The following is a 21,114-nucleotide window of genomic DNA, read 5'->3' on the forward strand; positions in this document are numbered from 1 at the left end:
CCAGGCTGCTAAAACCACTTACCGTTTGCTCATGTGAGGAAAGTTGGAGAAATGGCAGCCTTATCAAAATTGCAATGATTGCTGTTAGAATGAATTGTACAAGATGGTCTTAACTAAATGCAACAGGAGATGGTTTATAATCTCTGCTGACAGGCCAAACATTCATTAAATATTCCCCCTAGCTTTGTGAGTATGGTCATTGTAGAATTTCAATGCGGAAAAAAAAAAAAAGTCTCCTGGAACAAGGTGTACAGAATGGGGACAGTACACATCTGCTTGTGTGCATGCCAATAGGAAAATATAAGAGCTGGTAATGATCCAAAAAAGTTTTGTACAGAAATACAAAATGGCATTTTATTTATAGTTCCCTTAGCACAATTCTGATTGTGCTTTATAGCCTGACAATGATTATCATAGGCTACAAGTAATCATGCTGCTGATCAGACTCCCTGCTTGCCTGGAGCAAGCGCAGCAGTCTGAATGACTTAACAACTTTAACAGGGGTAGGCAAGATTTGTTTCAAATGTGTTTCACTGCTTATGGAGGACAAGTGGCTTCTCACCATGGTGACAATCAGGTTGCTAGGCTGGGCAAGGCCAAGTTTGGAAGAATGGTCCTCAAACAGATCCACTGAAATGAATGGTTCATGCTACTAGCAACTTCAAGTTCTGATTAATTTCCCATGAAATAATTGCTTGGAATGCATCCAAGCAGTTCCTTTATTCATTGCTTCTTTGTCTTGCCGACAGGAGGGTCAGTCAATACTGAAACATACAGTTTGAACCAAGCATATGTGATGCCCACTGCACAATACACTGAGGTCAGGAACAAAGGGATAAAGGAGTACGTCAGCTTCCAGGAGGTGAAAGGGAATACAAATTCACAGAAGACTTCCAGAGGCCCCAGGCCAAGGAGGTAAAAAGTTTCCATCCAATTAAAAAGGGGTTTTTCTTTTCTGCAGAAAAAAGGGGGGAGAAAAGTCTGATTTTAGATGAGTCATTCTGGTTTTGCCAACAGTTCTCAACTAAAGCTTCCCATCTGCACTGTCTTGACGTGAAGTGCAGCCAAAGCCAGAGTCAAAAGAATGCATTAAATTTCACATGTAGCAAAAAATGATAATGATATGCCACTACATTGTCTTAACATCCCAAATTTACCCAATCATCATCTACCTATGCTGTCACTTAGCTGAGGCTGATGAGAGAAAATTAACTATGCATTTGGAAGAGGAAAGAGGGCTGGATGCTGTGATATTGGAATAAGAATACGGCAAACAATATCTAATTTTGGTTTTGGTAAAATAACATAAAATTTGCTATTTTATTTTAACCATTTTAAAGTATACAATTCAATAGCATTGACTATATTGACAATGTTGTACAACCATTACCACTATCCATTTTCAAAACATTTTCATCACCCCAAACAGAATCTCTGGAAACATTAAGCAATAACTCCCCATCCCTGTCCCCATAAATGCTAATCTACTTTCTGTCTCTATGAATTTGCCAATTCTAGGTATTTTATGTAAGTGGAATCATAAAATATCGGTCCTTTAGTGCCTGGCTTATTTCACTTAGCCTAAGTTTTCAAGGTTCATCCATGTTGAAGCACATATGAGAAATTCATCCCTTTCTGGCTGAATAATATTCCATTATGTAGATATACCATTCATTTGATGGACAGTGGGTTGTTTCCACCTTTGGAGACTGTGATTAAAGCTGTAATGAACATTGGTGTACAAGTATGTGTTTGAATACCTGTTTTCAATTCTTTTTGGTATATACGTAAAAGTGGGATTCCTGGGTCACATGTTTATAATTGAGTTTTAATATAATATATGAAGTTTTACGAACTCAATCAGATATGAGCCATAAGCAGGCTTTTAAAAATTATACAGACAACATTAAAGTTTAGAAAAAACCCACTCTCCCCACAATTCTAAGATATGTTAGAATTCTTACATATTTGGTTTTATGCATCTGTCTTTATGTGGTTTTACCCATAATGCCTATTTTATATTCTATTTTTAGTTCTCATATAAGGTTTTAATTTAAGCTAGGTAGTTCCTCCTCAAATATTCCCCCAAACTAAAAACATGACCTATGTTGTTACGTCAGAGTGATGAGATTATGGTTAATTTCTCTATTTTTTGTAATGTTATTGTATTTTTGTAATTTATTTTTTTAAATTTTAACAGACTTATAGAGTATTTAGGAGTAAACCTTTCACAAGAGTAAATATAATTTTAAATGTACTTTTCTGGATTACCTGAATAGAGTCTTCAGTGAGGAAATACTATAGATGGTAAATAGTAACATGAGTAAGATTTTAATGGGAAGCTCTGTTAAAAGGAGAAAAAAAATACAGATAATTTAGTTGATAAGAGAATTTATATCACTGAAGGTGATATAAACACACTGACACAGCTATATAGTGCTAATCATACTTTTTGAGCTTAATTATGCATTTTTGTGACATCTAAAGATACTGAGAATTAGGGACAAAATTGGAGGTTTTACTTAAGAGAATGGATGAACTCTCCTTCGAAGAGATTTTAAGGTTGTTTAAATCAGATAGTATTGATCTCTAGGCCTTGATGAAAAGGGCATGGCAATCAAATCTCTCTCTCTAAAAAGAAACTGTTTACCTGGTGCAGTGAAGAGCAGAGGGAAGAGGGAGTAATGTCCTGTTGTGGTCAGAATCAGAAAAATCGAAGCATCTCCTGCTTTTCCCACAGACAGCAGGCTAAAAATAAAAATTCTAATAATAATTCCTTAAAACACAAATGAAAATGACACTTGCAAATAGCTGGAATAAATTGTATCTTATTATTTCTAGAACTGGCTTAAGCATAATATAACACACTTATCTTTGCTACAAATCCAGTTCAGTTGAGAATATGAATGTTTTCATGGGAAACTTTAAATAAGCAACTGATAGAAGAATGTACCATACTGGACTGAGGAATATTCAAAAAAGAACCTGGCTTCCCTGAGTAACTGTCTTCTCCAAAGAAAGGGATATTGTAGCACTGGGAGCTGCCTAGTGGTGGAAGCCAGGGAAACAGGACCTGGAGTTTACTTTGCAATTCCACAGCTTTTCTCTTAGACAATGCCCTGCACCTGCTGGTGTTCAGCAAGAATTCTAACTAAAGATAGTTGAAGTTTTGCTCTAGTTTTTAATTTGGAAACTCCAAGTTGCTAATGAACCCACATAAGCTATAGACCGACCTCACAAATTTACTTAATATTCTTTCAGAGCTTAAATGATTTCTCTTAGGACTTAAGAAAAATCTCAAGGAAAACAGGGCTAATTCTATTACTATCTATCTATCTGTTGGATTTCAATTATATATAAAATGGACATACTGCATTTATAATGCTTTGTTAGCAAGGCACAGTGAGACGATCATCCTAAGATTCAGGTTTAAGTTCTTTCTCTGCTACTTGCTGGCTGTGTGACTTTGAATAAGTCATTTAAACTCTCTGAGGCCCAGTTGCTGCAGATGTTATCTTAAAGGTTGTTGTGAGGCTAAAAAGAAAATCCCCAAAATAACAGTTCTGAAAAATCTGGATGCTGTACCTATCTGAGGTATTATTCCATAACGGACTCAATCCTTACCTTAACAACTTAACAAGGAACTGTGGGACCTTATTTTCATAGATGTGATGACACCAAAGCCCATGCTTTTTTCATAGTGCCACTCCATCTGCAGACCTAACACCTGATGTCATGGTGTTTAATCACTACAGTACCCCTTACCAAAAAATTCAGGAACAATATGCACAATTTAGCATACCTCAGAACCTTCACACGTGCAGGATCCCAAGTTAAGCAACGCTGACCTGTCCTGTCCTGGTATAAATCTGTTCCTGTACATCGTTGCCTTTGCCTATCCGACTGAACATGTCAAGGAGGGACAGTTCAAATAGAAAACAATAGTATCATTGTGAAATATGCCAGAAATGCTGACGGAACTCTCTGCTTACCTCATTGGGAGAACTGCTAGGAGTATGGCTTTCTCATGCACGTGCCATCCAAACATGAAGGAGCTCAAGGCACAAAGAATTAGACATCGGAGAAAGCCTCTGGACCCTTGGGGTTTAAACCAAAGACAGAAAACAGAGGGCTAGAAACAATAGGCAAAAATAGAACTTCAGTATCATTTAAAATAGGCATTACAGAAACACTGTTCAGGTGAACACAATTTGTATCTCTGAAAAACAGTAGGTCTTTGACTATTCTCCATGAAACTGGAATAATTCGTCACTTGGTGAATAGTCCACCAAACTGTAACATAAAAACAACTACTCAGGAAAATAAAGGCATTCAGATACATATATTTAATTCATCAAAATTAATAATAAGTGATAATTAAACTCTAGGATATCCAGTATAACACCTTATTACATCTTCATAATTTGTTAATAGTCCTGAACCTATTAGGTCAAACCACAAAAGTTCATAGATATTTTGGGGCTAATAATAAATTAGACTTTATCATACTGATAAACAATTAGCTTTGTGGGCTGGAGGGTAACTTATGATCAAACTATGGCCCTCTATAAGTAGCTTATAAGTCTGAGGCACTAGAAAAAGTTTTTACCTCAGTCACGTGAACAAGTAGGCTACGGAACTTAATTGCCTACCAGGGCTGCCATATATTAAATGGGGTCAGGTGTCTTGACATTAGGCTCGATCATTTAGAAACCAAAATTAAAGCTGAGGTAATTACAGGTAGAATTGAAGTATTTATATTGAACTCTATTAAAATTGTATCATGGAATTGAGGGCATCATGATAACATAAAAACAACACAAACAAAGCCTCTAAGAGCATCTGATTCAGATCAGATTCTTACCGGATGCTCAAACAGAAATTGCTGACTTTCTCTTCATCGTAGAGACAAACTATTAACATCTATGCAGTCTAGACAAAGTTGGATTTTTGGTCAGTTAGCCATGGATGAAAACGACAAAAATCTGGATGTCCCTACTCCAAACGTCTTCCTCTTCCTCCAGTGTAGCCCCCTCTTCCCTGGGCTTTTCTTTTTCCTCATCCCAGGGGAAACAGATGGTCTAACAGCCACTGGTGAGAACCTCTCTCACGGAGGCTTACCTATTAGGTTGACGCAAAAGTAACTGCGGTTTAAAAGGTGAAAAATAATTGCAAAAACCGCAGTTACTTGTCCACCAACTTAATAGTAATCCTTCCTTATAGTTCATATTCAAAGTTACTCTAAGAATTGCTAAGAAATGCCTCAAACTGCAGCAGGGTTACAGCCATGGAACTTATCCTATGGTTGAAAAAACTTGAAAGTTGAAATTCTATTAGTCACACAAAAGAAAAGCAGAGAAAACTCACGAAATGAGTACCGTGTGTGAGTTCTTACCAAGATGGCAATCAGAGTGCAGATGAGGGTGGCCAAGGGAGTCACGGAGGGAAGGACTGTGTGTTGGAACTGCTGAACCAAACCACTTGTCATTGCGGCCTTAGGAATCTTGTTGGGATCGAGCAGTTTCCATTTTACACCTACAGAGTTAATTAACAGACATTTCATTTTGCTTTGTTTTGATAAACGGCACACCATATTTTACCCATCAATTCCTTGGGGAAAAAAACAAGCTACTAAAACTTAAGACTGCTTCAAGGTCAAGATTTCGTTACTCAATTCTGCACTCGTCTACTTAAAATGCTGCTGGTCTTGAGATGATGCTATGTAAAGCAGCTGTCCATATTGGAACAAGAAACCTGTGCAGATTACCGGGAACCTTGCTGGCAGGCAGCATGAACAGGAATCCACTCACATCTAAAATACAGGTCTGACCGCGTCACACTCCAGCTCTGAATCCTTCACCACCTCCAGGACAAAGTCCCTATGGCTAAGCACTGCATACAGTGTCTTCCATGCTCTAGACCCTTCCTACCTTGCCAGCCTTATCTTCTCCACTTTGTCAAATGTAACTTGGCCACAATGAACTAACATCCACTCTCCACTCTATGTCCCTTTGTATAGGCTACTCCCTTTGCTAGAATGGCCTCCTCGCTTTGCGAAGGTAACTCCTGATTCACTTACTCATCTGACAACTCCTACATCAAGAAGCAGTGCTGATTTGCTTGTGGGCCAAGTCTAACTTGTACATATCTCTATCTAGTGTTTGCCACACTGCACTGTAACTGGTTACATACTCGTTTCGTCGGTTATAGGGGGGTTCCTTAAAGGCAGGAATGATGAGGAATGCATGCCTAGCCCCAGCTCATTGGAGTTCAAGAAATACTTATTAAATGAACCAAGGCTGAAGATGCAAGCCCCATCCCAAACAAGCAAATAGGACATCAGGGACAGTCTGAGCACCTACAAAGCCCTGTCTAATAACACTGAAAATCAGTGCAATGTGGGAAAGGTATAGGCTACCAAAGTATTTTCTATTCATTCACCTCTTCAGCTTTCCTTCAGTTTGCTGATTCTCTCTTAAAGCTAATAACCATCTCCCTGAAAAACAGTTGCCTAATCTGCCACCGATACTTTATGAAGACATCTTTGAGAAGACAGATACACAAAGTAAGTCAGCAGTTTCCTGACTCTGACAAGGCAAATGGCCCGTGTACCTCATGCCATACAGGTTGTTTAAAGCTTTTTGAAATATTAAAAGTTAAGAAACTACTTTTTAAGAATGCCAAGTGTACACCAAGGCTGGATTCATAGTGTGTGAGGGATAATACCAAATTATGGTGTCCTACAAGTACATATCAAAAATAGTAATGGCAGCTACCATGCATTAAGCATCTACCATGTGCCAAGGGATTTGCGGCCATTACTTTTAGACCCTGAGACACACAGAGATGGAGTAACTTGCCCAAATTCACCAACTAATAGGTGGCAGAATTGAACCCAGTTCTATCTGGTTCTAAAGCCCCTGTTACTGACAGCCTAGCATTTCATTATTGTTGCATTTGTTTCTCACTGTATGGGAATGGGTCAGGTACTACTATCTCCTTATTATGGCGAGGAAAGCAAGACTAGTGGAATCAAATGACTTGCACAGTGCCACATAGCCAGCAATTTATGCAGGGGGCCCTCCAACCAAGTCACCAGACCCTAGATCAGGAGTTGGTAAACTCTAGGCTGAGGGCCAAATCCAGCCTGTGACCTGTTTTTGCATGGTCCTCAAGCTAAGAATGGTTTTTATATTGTAAACCAATGTAAACCAACCAACCAACCACCTATGTGGCCTGCAAAGCCTACAATATTTCCTATCGGGCCCATTACAGAAAAAGTTTGCGTACCCTTGTCTCAATCCTGCCATTTCCTTAAAATTCCTTAAAAGGAGGAGTAACTACTGAATAACGTTTTACTTAAGGCAAAAATTACCTTTTAAAAGTGTCTAAATATTTTATTTTTTTCCTAAGGAAAGGATCAACAACTTCATTGCCACCAAGAGCTTTTATAAGGAATGCAGTCTGCTTCCTGCACTGAAGCGTCAGGCCCTACACCACTCCCCCCTTCATTCTCAAAGCTGCAACGCAAAGTGGGAGAACAAACAGTTCAACCTCATTCAAAACACAAAGCAGGTTTTTCCATTTCTCAATGTGAATGGTCCTTTCAATATTCAGTCTAAGTAAGAAAGCTTGCTACGTACCGATGACAGACAGCACTTTGTCCAAAGCATTGTACAAAGCCCAGAAGTTTGGAGCCCAATATGCATGGCAGAGGCCCCGCTTGAAAGGGAAGAGTCGGGAAAAGACTTGAGGCAGTTGGTTCTGTTGAAAAGAGATTAAACAGCGATCAATCTTCCCCAAATTCAACAAGAGACGTGGGGTAATGTCTATGGCAGAGTGTGTAGAACGTATGAGGTCTGAGTTCCAGTCTTTGTTCCTTCAAGTAAGTACTTGTGTGATCCCAAGCAGTTCACAGAACCTCTTTTGTCTAACCTTCTCATCTGTCCAGCAGGACAAGATATATGATGCAAGGACTGTGAACACGAGTCCAATACTAGTATAAGTATATTAATGGAAGAATTTATAAGGTGCAAAGGAGAACACAGACTGCAGCTTATCCAAGTCCACCGAAGGGAAGGAGACAGCAGGCAAGACTTGACACAGATGCAGTGCTTCCCAGTTTTAGCAGATAAAAATTAGTTGAATACAGGGTGAGAGAAGAAGGGAAAAAAGAAAATATTTGTTGAACATCAAGAACATGCAAGGCACCCTAGGATGTTTGCTGTCAGTGAATGACTGAAAACTGCCTCGAGTATTGATTTTGGGATTACAAATAAATTTTAGCAAGTAGGCAAACTAGCAAACACAAAATCTGCAAATCATGACGATGGACTCATGGTGTAGTATATGCGACATACTGTTAAACATAAATATACACATGTGCACATGTAAATATGCACAGAAATGACTGAAAGAATACTATCCCACTATCTTTGAAGAGTCATACTGGGGAGGCATAAGAAAGGAGTAGTTTTGCTTATTTTATACATTCTTGGTATTATTATTTTTTCTAAACAACGGCAACAACAAAAAACATTTATTACTTTATTTAAAAAAAGGCTTACCAAGGCTAGGAAAGGACCCAACGAAAGAGCAGAAACTAGAAAAACAATCAGTCCCAGGGAAATAAGGCGGACAAAGCTGAAACTGTTCCATCGGACGGACCCATCTATAGAAAAGGAACATTATCATTAACCAGGAGCACGGAAAACCGTAACTTGTACCATGTGCTTAAATGAGAAGGCTCCCGACAGTATAGCAATCTTTATGATGTGGCAAGAGCAAAGAAAAGTCAGAATGGGTAAAGGGGCTATAGGATCAATAGCTGAGAGATATCTGTGGTGCCTAAGACCCTCTCACCAAGCAAGCCACCAAGTCAAGAAAAAATAAAGAAGCTTTTGCTATTATTACTAAAACTTGCCTGGTTTATTTGCAGTGAAACAGTAAGATCGTAGCAGATATATACCATAAGCTGGTGCTACGTACAGGTAAATGTGCTTGAAATGTAGGAGAACAGCAAAGAGAAAGGCTCCTTCCATATGTCTTTTCTAGATTTAAGAGAGAAATAATACTTTAAAATTCAAGGTAAATTAAATGCAGTGATGTAGTATCCTGGATTGGATCTTGGACCAGAAAAAGGACATGAGAGGAAAAACTGGTGAAATCTGAATGGACCAAGTTGGTTTCTTAGTCTTGATGAACACACCAGTTATATAATATGGCGACATTAGGGGAAAATAGATAAGGGGTACAGGAACTCTGTACTATCTTTGCAAGTTTTCTGTAAATCTAAAATTGTTTAAATAAATTTTATTAAACAATAAAAAACACGAGAGACTGGTGGCACAACAATGTGAATAAACATTATGGAACTGTACACCTAAAACTGGTTTTAAAGTGGTAAATTTTGTTATGTGTAGTTTACCACAATTAAAAAAATACATATCTTAAAAGATATATTCTGAAATATTTAATGAAATACGATGTCTGAGATGTGTTTCAAAATAATCCTGTGTGCGGGGCCGGCCTGGTGGCTCAGGCGGTTAGAGCTCCATGCTCCTAACTCCGAAGGCTGCCAGTTCGATTCCCACATGGGCCAATGGGCTCTCAACCACAAGGTTGCCAGTTCAATTCCTCGAGTCCGACAAGGGATCGTGGGCTGTGCCCCCTGCAACTATAAACGGCAACTGGACCTGGAGCTGAGCTGCGCCCTCCACAACTAAGACTGAAAGGACAACTTGACTTGGAAAAAAGTCCTGGAAGTACACACTGTTCCCCAATAAAGGTCCTGTTCCCCTTCCCCAATAAAATCTTAAAAAAAAAAATCCTGTGCGTGTATATGTGTGCATATGTGTGTGTGTGGGTAGAATACTATACTAATTTCTCTTCTTTTTAGATGATTTAAGTTTTTCTATAATAAAAAGTTTTAAAAATTCAGGCAAATATTCTACATGCAATATAAGGAAAACATAGGCAAGTGATTCCATCTAGCTTTTATACTGAGTCTAGCAGGTTCATACATTCATTATTTCAACAAATATTTATTAAGTACTAAGCTTGATGTTGACGTACAGGGATATGTCACCTTAACAACACATTACAAATTCTCCCTAAGGAACTTAAATCCAGAGAATTCAATTATGCTCACCCCCTTACAGTTTTACAATAGCTGGAGTTTATTTCCGGAGAGGAGCTGGGAACAAGAGTATGAATGAATCCATCGGACGCTACGCTACCAAATTACTTAAATCTTGTATTACAGATCAGGTAACATATGGTATTATCAGGCTGAAGGCATTATGTATAATACTTGATCCTAACAAACCCCCTAGGAGATCTAAAGTTATTCTGATTAAAACAAACAAAAAAACCGAGCTGACTATAACTAAAGAAGTCTGCATTCTACCTACCTCACAGGAATTTTGAAAGGATCAAATGAGATAATGTTCCTGGGGTTCAGCAAGGGAAACTGTCAAAGGGACCATGAAAGGTCGGGTTCCTTCTCTCACTGTCTCATCAGGTGTGATCTAGAATAGATGAGTTGGGAATGATAAAGAAAAAGAATGAAATGTTTCCAGATTTCTCTTCACGAATTTTATAACTTATTTAAGATTCAGAGAAGGTCTAGCTGGTTCTATAGCTAAACTTTATTTATTCAACAACCATTATATTCTGAGTACTATATGGCTTTTGATGGTTAAATATCCAGACATTTATAGTTGATAAAGAACTTTAAAACATTATCAAATGTAATCTTTCCAAAGTCCCTGTGAGATCGGTAGCCCCATGTTACACACACACACAAGTGTAACAAGGGGTAAATGTCATTTTACGGATGAGAAAACTAAAGCTGAGAGGGTTAAGTGACTTCCTTTGGGCTAATGCTTCCCAAACCTGATGGTTCATCAAAATTCCCTTAAGATTACTAAACCACAATCCCAGAGATTCTGATTTTGTGTACAGAGGAGTGGCACAGAAATCTGAATTTCTGATTTCCTCCTCTATAAAACGGAGAATAATTGTAACAACCTCACAGAATAGCTGCAAAGTTTACTTAATATTATACATAATATACCTAATCTGACGCAGCCAGTGCATTTGACCAACCCGTTGGAGTCACACAGTACATTAGCGTTAGTCAGGATTTCAATCCAGGTCTTCTGATTTCAAATCCCATACTTTCTGTTACACTATGTGCTACATGCTTCTGATAGTAAAGCCTCCCCATCCTAGTTAGTATTACATTATAAAAACTAAAGATTTCGGGCTGGCCAGGTGGCTCAGGTGGTTGGAGCTCCATGCTCCTAACTCCAAAGGCTGCTGGTGCGATTCCCACATGGGCCAGTAGGCTCTCAACCACAAGGTTGCCGGTTCAACTCCTCGAGTCCCGCAAGGGATGATGGGCAGCGCCCCCTGCAACTAAGATTGAACATGGCACCTTGAGCTGAGCTGCTGCTGAGCTCCTGGATGGTTCAGTTGGTTGGAGTGCATCCTCTCAACCACAAGGTTGCTGGTTCGACTCAAGCAAGGAATGGTGAGCTAAGCCCCCTGCAACTAGCAATGGCAACTGGACCTGGAGCTGAGCTGCGCCCTCAACAACTAAGACTGAAAGGACAACAACTTGAAGCTGAATAGTGCACCCTCCACAACTAAGATTGAAAGGACAACTTGACTTGGGAAAAAAAAAAAAAGTCCTGGAAGTACACACTCTTCCCCAATAAAGTCCTGTTCCCTTTCCCCAATAAAATCTTAAAAAAACAAAAAACCAAAAAGCTGAAGATTTCATTCCTGGATAAATGATCCCACCCAAATGTAGAAATTCAAGTTTATTTCTGGACTGCCACACTCTAACAAGTTTTTAGGGTACAATTTTTGTCATTTGTGAAAATGAAGAAAATTATTGTCAAAAGATGGAATTTGTGAGAAATACTCTATGAAAGTTGTCTGTAGGTTTTGAAACATGGCAGGCAACGTGGACCAGCAACAAACTACCAAACCCATAGAAGAGCCCTTGGGTCTCATCATGCTTAGCCTGGATGAGCGAATTTGTGTGACAATGAGAAATGACAAACAGCTTCGAGGTAAATTACATGCTTATGATCAACACTTATATATGATACTGGCAGATGTGGAAGAAACTTGACTACCATAGAAATTGATGAAGAAACATATGAAGAGATACGTAAATCAACAAAATGGAATATTCTGATGCTCTTTGTCTGGGGAGATGGTGTTGAACTAGGTGCCCTTCTACTGAGAGTTGGCTGAAACAAAGAATTTATCCTGTATGGAAAATAAGAGACTTTGTACGATTGCCTCTTTAAAGGTAGAAGATATTAAAAAAAACTGCACAAAATTTGATACTAAGAAATGACCAACAATTCTTATATTCCTGAAATGAGTTGATTTGCAGATAACTTACAAATTAAGTTAAATGACATTTTTATTTTTCTCCAACCCTTTCAATAAATGTGATCACCAAGGTGCAAAAAAAAAAAAAGTTGTTTATGTCACTTGGCAACTCAAAACAGTTGCTCAAATAAATTTTACCCACTTACTACACTATTGCCTTAACAAGCTAAAAAACAAAGTGAAATATCTAATTAGCCTATTTTGTGTTTACCTGTAGTAATCGTGCAATGGAGAGTAGCATTAATCCAAATAAAAAACCGTTATACTGGAAATGAATATCTGGATTTAGGTCAAGGAAAGACAACCAAAGGATACCAAATTCATAGTGAACTGTGCCAACAGATTGAGCTTTGAAAATTGCAAACGCTTTTTAAATTAAACATAAAAATAAATTAAATATAAAAAATTAAACATAAAAATATTACTACATAGTTTGGACTTCTCATCAACGTATTTTTTATAAATAGCCAAATCCCGGACAAACTCTTAAATTAAGAAGAAAACCAGAAAACTTTCCCATGTTTTTTCTACTCTAAAGATACAGCAGCCAAAGGGCAAGATGGTTTTTGTTTGGTTGGTTTTTCAGAATTAGGGATGAGAAAGGAAGGGAGCTAACAGCTACTGAAGGCCAATGGCATGCAGCACTTCATTGTTTATAATACATATACAATCTTATTTATTAAGTCCTACAATGAGCCTGTGAGGTAGCTTGAGCTCAGAGACATTAATCTACTCATGGCCTAAACCTACTGCAATAACGTCATTAATATTTGAGTCCAGGGCAAACAGAAATCAAAGTCTGGGTGTTTTCCTCCACGCCAGGCTACCCCTATGAAAACTGTAAAAATTAGGCTTCTATTAGTAGGATTTTAGAACTTTGCCTGTTAACATGGGAGAAGCCAAGATGGCAGACAAGCATGAAGGCCTGCCTATTCCCATATGCAACACTGTGATGTACTCTTTCCTATAAAAGGCATTTAGAATAATGTGTTGTAAAACTATTTAAGATCTACATATTAATCTACAGAATTAACAAATCCCAATATATTGCTTTACTGTGGGTTTAACTGGTTCTCACATATTATCACTAACTTTTCAGAGACAAAGTAATGTAACAACCAGTCTGGTAAAGGTAGTCAGAGACCACAGTTTGGGTAAGCCACTAACCCACCCCACAGACGTTTTTCAAAAGCAGCTCATGTTTGAGAATTGTCATAATAGAAAGGATTCATCTTATACTTAGTATATATCGGAATAAATAAGGGAATGGTACATAAAATGTCAAGGATACGGTCCACAATTAACAACCCGAAGTTCCACAGCAGTAACACTGATAGAATAAACTTTGGCTTCTCTGTAAGTTCTTTACCTGCTTTTTTCCCATCAATGCATTTACAGCACCTACATTAAAACACAGGAAAGAATCAAAAACAACTTGAATCTTCATTAGCACATAACAATATTTCTACAGAGTGATACACGCTGGTACACTTTATTAGCCATGCCTGATAAAACTGTCCGTGCCATTCTTGACTGCTTTAAAAGGCGGTAGCAGAAACAACCACCTCAGGGCCGGTTCAGTGTCTCTCAGCCAGGCTGATTTAAAACCAAGTGTTTACATTTATTAAAATTACAAGTAAAAATCAGCCTCTCAAAACCCAAAAGTAAGGATTTTGAAAATTGAGAAGGCACATACTATTCTAGTCAGTCCTTCAGAGTTAAAAATGCAGACCAGAAAGGTGTAGCACTCTAAATTATACATCATATCAGCCATATTGAGAGTTGGGAGAGGGTGGCAGGGGGTGGGCTGGGGTAGAGAGAATAGGGCCATAAACTTGCAGCTTCTGATTATCCAAATAATTTTAAAAACTCTATGTTAAAATGTATGTTCTTTAAAGGCACAGATATATTATTAAGTGACAGTATCAGCTGAACCTATTTTTATTTTATGAAAACCATATTCAGACACAAAAGAGGCTGAAATAATATGCACCAAAATGTTGACAGTGATAGCTATAAGTAAAGGAGAGAATGGGTCATTTTTATTTTGTGTGTGCTTTTCTGTTTTCCAAAAATTTGACAGTGAAAATGCATTATTCTACAATTTTTTTAAAAAAATGTATTTCATTCGAATATTGGCATATTCTAAAAACAAAGAAATCTAAAACACAAAATAGACACAATAAAGATGTAATTCAAGAACAGCAAAAAGTGCCTGCTTTTCCCCAAGGAGGCTCAGTTCCCTCAAAAATAGAGATAGTAACTTTACAGGGTAATTGAGAAAATTAAGTTACTACTTCATACGAGTGGCTGGTTCTGGGAACTGGCACAGGGATTTCAACCACTTTTGTCTTAACCACCCTCTCTACATTCATTGCAGATGGACTTGAATTCTACTCCCTCTCTCTGCCTGTACGTATTTTTCCCTGGGAGCTTCAATTTAAACGTACTGAGTTAAAAGGAGTGCATTACCAATCACCTTTCCTTCCAACCCTTAAAGAGGTCATAAAAAGATTGAAAGTTAGGGTGTCAAACAGCAGTTACTGCATGAGAATGAGGACGGGTTAAAACACTATCAAAAGACTCTTTCCTGAATGGGGCAAAGGTTCAATCTAGAGGGCCTCATACACCGAAATGATCCATTTATGACAAGGGTCATTGAATGGATACCAGTTACTGCTCTGTCACAAACATCTCATTAAGCTTACGTATTATAAAAGGATAGAAATCAACATTAACTGAGATGAGAGCATACCACTTGGAAGCCACTGTGCAAAATATTTTAATTGAGAAGTAAAAGATGCAAAACATAAAGATATAAAATATGAACGTAACTCAAAATTAATGAAGTCTTCATGAAGGAAAGAATTCAGAGACAACAACTAAAAGCGCTCAATAAGATTTCTTCAGTTTACTAGGCTGGAAACCCCACTCGTGGTTAGCACAATGCATCTGAGCGTGAGTATGTGTATGTTGTATGCATGTGTGTGTATCCCAAAGAAGAGGGTAGATCACAGAATCCTCTGGGGACCTGCTGCCAGGAAGGAAAGAGAAGCACGTGGAGCCATTTGGGCAGGAGAAATGGTCCTGGAACTCTGCTTAGGATAACTTTCACAACACTCAGTCTATTGTTCTACCTCTGCCTTGTAACCCCACCTTCTCCCTCATTTTCTTCCACAAGATTCAGCTAGACAGCTTACTGCATGTGATGACTCATTGTGCAGTTTAAACACAACACAGTTTTGGACTGTTCTAACATTTGCTATCACATGAACTTTGTTTCCCCCAGATGAGGAACAATTTAATATTATTTAATACTATAACATTTCCTTAACACCTTCTACACAAAAGGACATTCTCAGACTTACTCGTGCACGGCATACACAAAGAGTGCATCTGTAAAGATGACGGAAAATCTCTGGAAAAGTAAGGTCTTTGCACTGGCATAATTCAGATTATGGACATTCAGCATCTCTTGATCAAAATGTTTGGCAACATGTGACAGGGCATACTCAAACCATGCGAAAAAGGGGGGGTAATCCAAGGTCCACTCTGAAGTTGCCTGTGATAAGAATTAAAGACAGAATACATCATAAGTAACTGAATAAACAAAGAGTGTGTGAAGATTCGCTGGTTTTTAAAAAACACATGAAGTGAAACATACATCATAAATAGAACAATTTCTATGTTAACACTGAGCAGAACCCCAAAACCTGTAATTAATATGGTCTTTAATTTCCTTAAATCAACTCAACTATATTTCACAGGAAATTAATCTGAAATCTTATAATAAAAATAAACTTGATTGTGACATAGTTCTATTTATCTAAATACGAAAAGGGAGCTATGGCATAACCAATGATTCACTAGCTTGGGTTCAAATTCTGTCTCAGAGACTCAATTTCCCTATTTGTAAAATGAGTATCATATATAATTTAGTAATTCATATAGAAATAAAGACATGATTTTTATAAATAGTAATAGAAGAGAATGGTTTGTGTATTACCAGATGCCTACTCATCACATTTGATTATTCCTTCTTCATCAATCACAAAATATTAGGAAAAGAAAGGATCTTAGAAATAATTCATTCCAAATCCTCATGCGCCAGATGAGAAACTAAGGCTCAGAGAGATGAAATATACTTTCTATGCTGTGGCAGAGCCAGGCCTAGAACCCAATTTTTCCTCTTTCCTAATCCAATGTTCTTCCAAAAAGGGTGTGGCAAATATTATAATTCCCAATTTATAGTTTAGGAAACTTATTTTGAAGTAAAAGGGTTCCCTAATAGTGCCAAAGGGCAGAACTGAGTAAAGAATACACTTTTTATAAAGATTTACTTGACCCGTGATCACCTGGAAAACTGTTTTAATATCAATAATGCTTTATGATTTCACATATCTTTAAAAAAAACCCCACAAAAAACCAAAAAGGTGAAAATTAAAACTTACCTCATAATACCACTGTGATATTGGCAAACTGTGAGTGATAGCAAGCCAGTTTCGGTGTACTTCAAAATCTGTGGAATGGCTATTTGTAACAATCAGATAAATAAAATGAGATTTTATAACATTTATTAGTTTCACATTTCTAACATTATGCTTTTAAATGGACCAACAGCCCCAGTCACAACTCATTATCTTATAAAAACACAAATAGGCATTAAAAAAATCCTGTAACACCTCACATATCTGGAGGCCAGACCTCCTGGAAAAGTTGGGAAAACTACAGTAAATGAAAAGCGACTTGGCATTAATCTAAATGCCCATACTTTTTCTTAAGGGAGGCCCTCAGGCTGTTGTTCAGAGGTGACTTCTCTTATTAATTATCTGGAAAAGGCCTCACACAAGCTGGATGGATCTTCACTGTTAAGTAGGAGTTTATCAGACAGCAAAGGTGGGAAAAGGTTCCTGCCCTGCCTTTCCCAAGTCTCCAAATTGTCCATTTACTGTTCCCCACCCCACCCACTATATATAAATATAGTCAAACATCTCTCCTGTAGGGGAGGAAAACTTTCCCCTTCTAACCTTCTAGGTCCTGTGGCTGGTCTAAGAATTAAATTGACCAAAGACAGATGAACAGGAGAAAAGTAAAAGCCAATTTTAATTACTTAGGTATGTAGAGGAGCCCCAAAAGCTATGAGAGATAAGGCATTCAAAGGCACCAGATGATAGAGGTTTATATACCACCCTGAGCTAAGGAAAGGGATAGGGGTCTGGGTCTTCAAAGGGGGGAAGGTAATTCATGGGAAGGTGAGAAGAGCAAATGTTTGGTAAACATAGGTTGCCTTGCCTCGCAGGTGAAAAAGTAATGTCTGGTAATAGGTCTCTTCCTAATACAGGCCCCCTTTCTAAATTCCCTTACAAAAGGGTAACTTCTGTTCTGTTTTCAGATCTTCTGTTGTGACTTCAGTTTCTCAAAATAATCAGTTCAAAATAATCCTGATGCCAAAGAGGCATATTTTGGAGTGGCATGTTCTACCTTTCTCCCCTCTTTAGAAGAATTTTCTTCTTTTTGTACACTGCTGTACCTTCCCTTCTTGTCTAGAACAGCACTTAACACATGGATGGACTCAATACATCCTTGTTGAATTTACCACTTACCAAAGTCAACAATGAGTTCCACAGCAAAACCCGATTTACACTTTCCAGTGCTTTATTCACCTTTCTGCAGTGACAACTCTCTTGAGTTTCCTAGCCAACTCCTATGTCTCTTTCATTGCTTTCCATTCCAGTAGTCATCAAAGTGATGAATATTAATGAGTAAGGGTCACTGTTCCCCTAGGTTCAGTTCCTGGTTCTTTTCATGGAACCTCATGGACAATCTTATTCACACTTACTGCTTCCACTGTCAACTGTATAATGATGACCCCCCAAATCTCAATATACAACCTTGGTCTCTTTCCTGAGTTCTACAAACAGACATCTCCAACTTGCTGCTGACAAGGTCACTGGAATTTCCTGAAGAGTGCTCAAAAATCACTACTCAAAACCGATACAGTGACCTAGCAATTCCATTTCTAGGTGTGTGGGTATATTGAATACAAATGCATACATGTTTACCAAAAGACATGTACTGGGCGTGTCTTCCGGCCTCCAATTACGTCATTTTCTCAGAGACTTTCTGGACACCCACTCTAAAGTAAGTCCACTTTCTTAGTCCCCTTATAGGATCCCGTTCTTTTCCTTCATAACACTTAACACAAGTATAATTAAGTAATTACATATTTGCATTGATTTACATTTTACAACTGTTATCTTTACTAAACTATAACCTTTATAGGGTTAGGGACCATATTCATTTTGTCTTCCCCTCTAGTGCTTAGCCACAGTAATTGGTACACAATAAAGCAATTCAATTTGTTGAATATATTCGCATTTATCCTTATAGCGGCCATCTCACATCCCAGGGGTTTCCATTTCGAGAGGCTGAGTATTAACTCCCACTATATATATTCTTAATCCTGGACCAGTATTAAGAGTAGTATTAAAAATAACAGCCCTCCCTGAAGACACAGGTGATGACAGTAAGAAACATCAGCTTATATGCAAAAAAAACCTAGTTAAAAAAAAAATCCCTTCTACTCTGATTTAAAAGGAAGTTCCTACATTTTAGATTTTTCCAATTTGCTCTTAAAATGTTATGTGTTTTATTTGCTTTAAGTTGGCAGAAAATCCAACTGATCAACCTCTTCTTTTTCCAAGTTCCTGTAAGTCATTTTGCTGCACCTACACATACATTTCATTGCTTGTATAATTACATATACACATCAGTCTGGATGTACATTCTACACACACAACCCTTCCTTACTGACAGGAGGTCACCAAGAACTTGAACCAAAGAAGACCAATAACCCAAACCCCGAAACAGAGAAGGGGAGTAGGGGGACCTAGAAGGGAGAAATGACGGAAAAAGCCAAGGGACAAGACTTGGGAAGAACAGAAGATGGAAGCTAATATCGATGCATATTGAGTACCCCTTGTGTACACAGGACCCCTTGGCTTCCTGCCTGGCTTCCACGTTTTCCGTCCTGGCCCTGCATCCGTTGTTCACACCGCAGCCCAACGCCGTGTGATCCGAACACTGTCCACCCCATCCTGTGCCCCTCACCTCCTCGCTGCTCTTGAGCCACAATGGCCCCTTTCTATTTAAAACATACTGAGTTCTTTCCTACCACAGGGCCTTTGCACTTGCTCTTTCCGATGCCTGAACTGCTTTTCCCATGGCTCATTCTTTTCCATCCTTCGGATTTTAAGTCAAACATCACCTCCTAAAAGAAGAGGAACGCATTGCCCCGGAGTCACTTTGTTTTATTGACTTTGGCACACGCCGCAACTTTACGTATCTACCTCACCAACTCCCCCGATGCGAGGACGGGCCACGCATCTCCAGGGCTCAGCGGAGCGCCCAGCTCAGCGCCGACAACCACCCGCGGAATGAGCAGCGCAGGGGGTGTTCTTCACCCGTGTGTCACGGGGAGGACCCTGAACCCAGCCGCCCAGGACTATGACCTAGTGTTTTTTCAGGTCAAGGAACAATGAGTCGGTGGAACGGACGCTTAGCCCAGGCGGAGCGGCAACCACACAACTTCCGAGTTCCCTTCCCTTCTCGGTCACACCCGGGGGCGTCCACGCTTCTCTCCCGCCCTGACCGGCTGCAGACCTCCCCGCCCAGCCCCCGGCCGTGCGAATCCCTTACTAGGTGGGGATAAGAAGGCATTTGAGGAGCGTCACCCCGAGTACCAAAGCCGAAAACCAATTGCCACCACCCAGCGCAATGCCGAGCGCCGCCATTACCGCCGCGCCGCGCGTTTTCCACCCACTTGACCCACATCCGGGCTCCCGCGCATGCGCGGAAGGGCGTCTGAACCGGCCGGTGGGCTGCGCGCATGCGCCCAGCCGCCCCGCCCGCGGGCCGCCAGCGCTGAGCTAAACCTCGGGCTCCCTCCCCTCGTGGGACGCCTGCTCGGGTGTCCGAGGCGACAAGTTAAGTTGCATTTATGCCTTCATTCTTTTTTTTTTTTTTTTACCATTACTTGGGGCTTTTTATTTTACTTATTTATTTTTTATTAGTTTCAGGTGCACAAGACAAAGTAATACTTAGACGTTTATCATTTATATCCCTCACACTGTGTGAACCCCCCTCCCCCATCCATTACCCCTCTGACATCGCACGGAGCCATTACATTTCCACTGTCTCTATTCCTAGTGCTGTACTCCGCTTCTTGTAAGTATATATATATACATATATATATATATATATATATATATATATAAAATTATAGTTGGCATTCATTACTGCTCAGCTTCAGGTGCACAGTGCCATGATCAGGCATTTACATCATCCCTGGGGTGGTCTCCCACATGGGACACGTGTCCATCGGGTACCCTACAAAATCTTTACAACATTATCGATTACGTTCCCCAAATTAATTTTCAAAACCCCGTGGCCGTCTTGTGGTTACCGACTGTTTCCTAATCCCCTATGTGACTTCATTCTTGACCATATGGTTGCTGGACGTCTGCCCTGGGTCCCGATTTTGCCTGGCGCTGTGGGTTCTGAGGTGACAGAAAGCCGTTCCCTTGTTCTAGCGGCATTCCCGCCCGAGTGGAGGAGACATCATTGTAATCCGCGAGTTACAACCGGAATACTAGCTCCAGGCGGTGGACGGTTTGAGCAAAACTACAGAAGGGTACAGCG

At 39.3% G+C, this 21,114-nt stretch overlaps 1 protein-coding gene and 1 pseudogene across 9 annotated transcripts; one reads left to right on the forward strand and one right to left on the reverse strand.

Annotated features, from left to right (window-relative positions):
* Nucleotides 1-324: 324 nt before the first annotated feature.
* Nucleotides 325-20,267, reverse strand: ALG8 (ALG8 alpha-1,3-glucosyltransferase). 8 transcript variants are annotated; one of them, XM_081062943.1, is made up of 13 exons: nucleotides 20,113-20,267; nucleotides 16,866-16,944; nucleotides 15,783-15,976; nucleotides 13,706-13,815; nucleotides 12,626-12,693; nucleotides 8,924-9,050; nucleotides 8,568-8,671; nucleotides 7,644-7,764; nucleotides 5,396-5,535; nucleotides 3,993-4,132; nucleotides 2,651-2,748; nucleotides 2,272-2,344; nucleotides 325-955 (listed from the first exon to the last, which is right to left on the reverse strand). In XM_081062943.1, exons 1-13 carry the CDS (start codon nucleotides 20,205-20,207, stop codon nucleotides 724-726), a joined length of 1,581 nt encoding a protein of 526 aa, XP_080919069.1. In that variant the 5' UTR covers nucleotides 20,208-20,267; the 3' UTR covers nucleotides 325-723. The 8 variants fall into 8 exon arrangements, 7 of the variants coding, with proteins under 7 accessions (XP_080919069.1, XP_080919071.1, XP_080919067.1 ...); XM_081062945.1 differs by having other exon boundaries at nucleotides 3,993-4,098; nucleotides 5,396-5,494; nucleotides 20,113-20,244; XM_081062941.1 differs by lacking the exon at nucleotides 20,113-20,267 and adding an exon at nucleotides 19,589-19,684.
* Nucleotides 11,963-12,366, forward strand: LOC308503571 (U6 snRNA-associated Sm-like protein LSm3; annotated as a pseudogene). The gene has a single exon. The product of its transcript is annotated as a U6 snRNA-associated Sm-like protein LSm3 (transcript).
* Nucleotides 20,268-21,114: the final 847 nt, after the last annotated feature.

The sequence above is a fragment of the Rhinolophus hipposideros genome (assembly GCF_964194185.1).
Source record: "Rhinolophus hipposideros genome assembly, chromosome: 10".
Taxonomy (NCBI): domain Eukaryota; kingdom Metazoa; phylum Chordata; class Mammalia; order Chiroptera; family Rhinolophidae; genus Rhinolophus; species Rhinolophus hipposideros.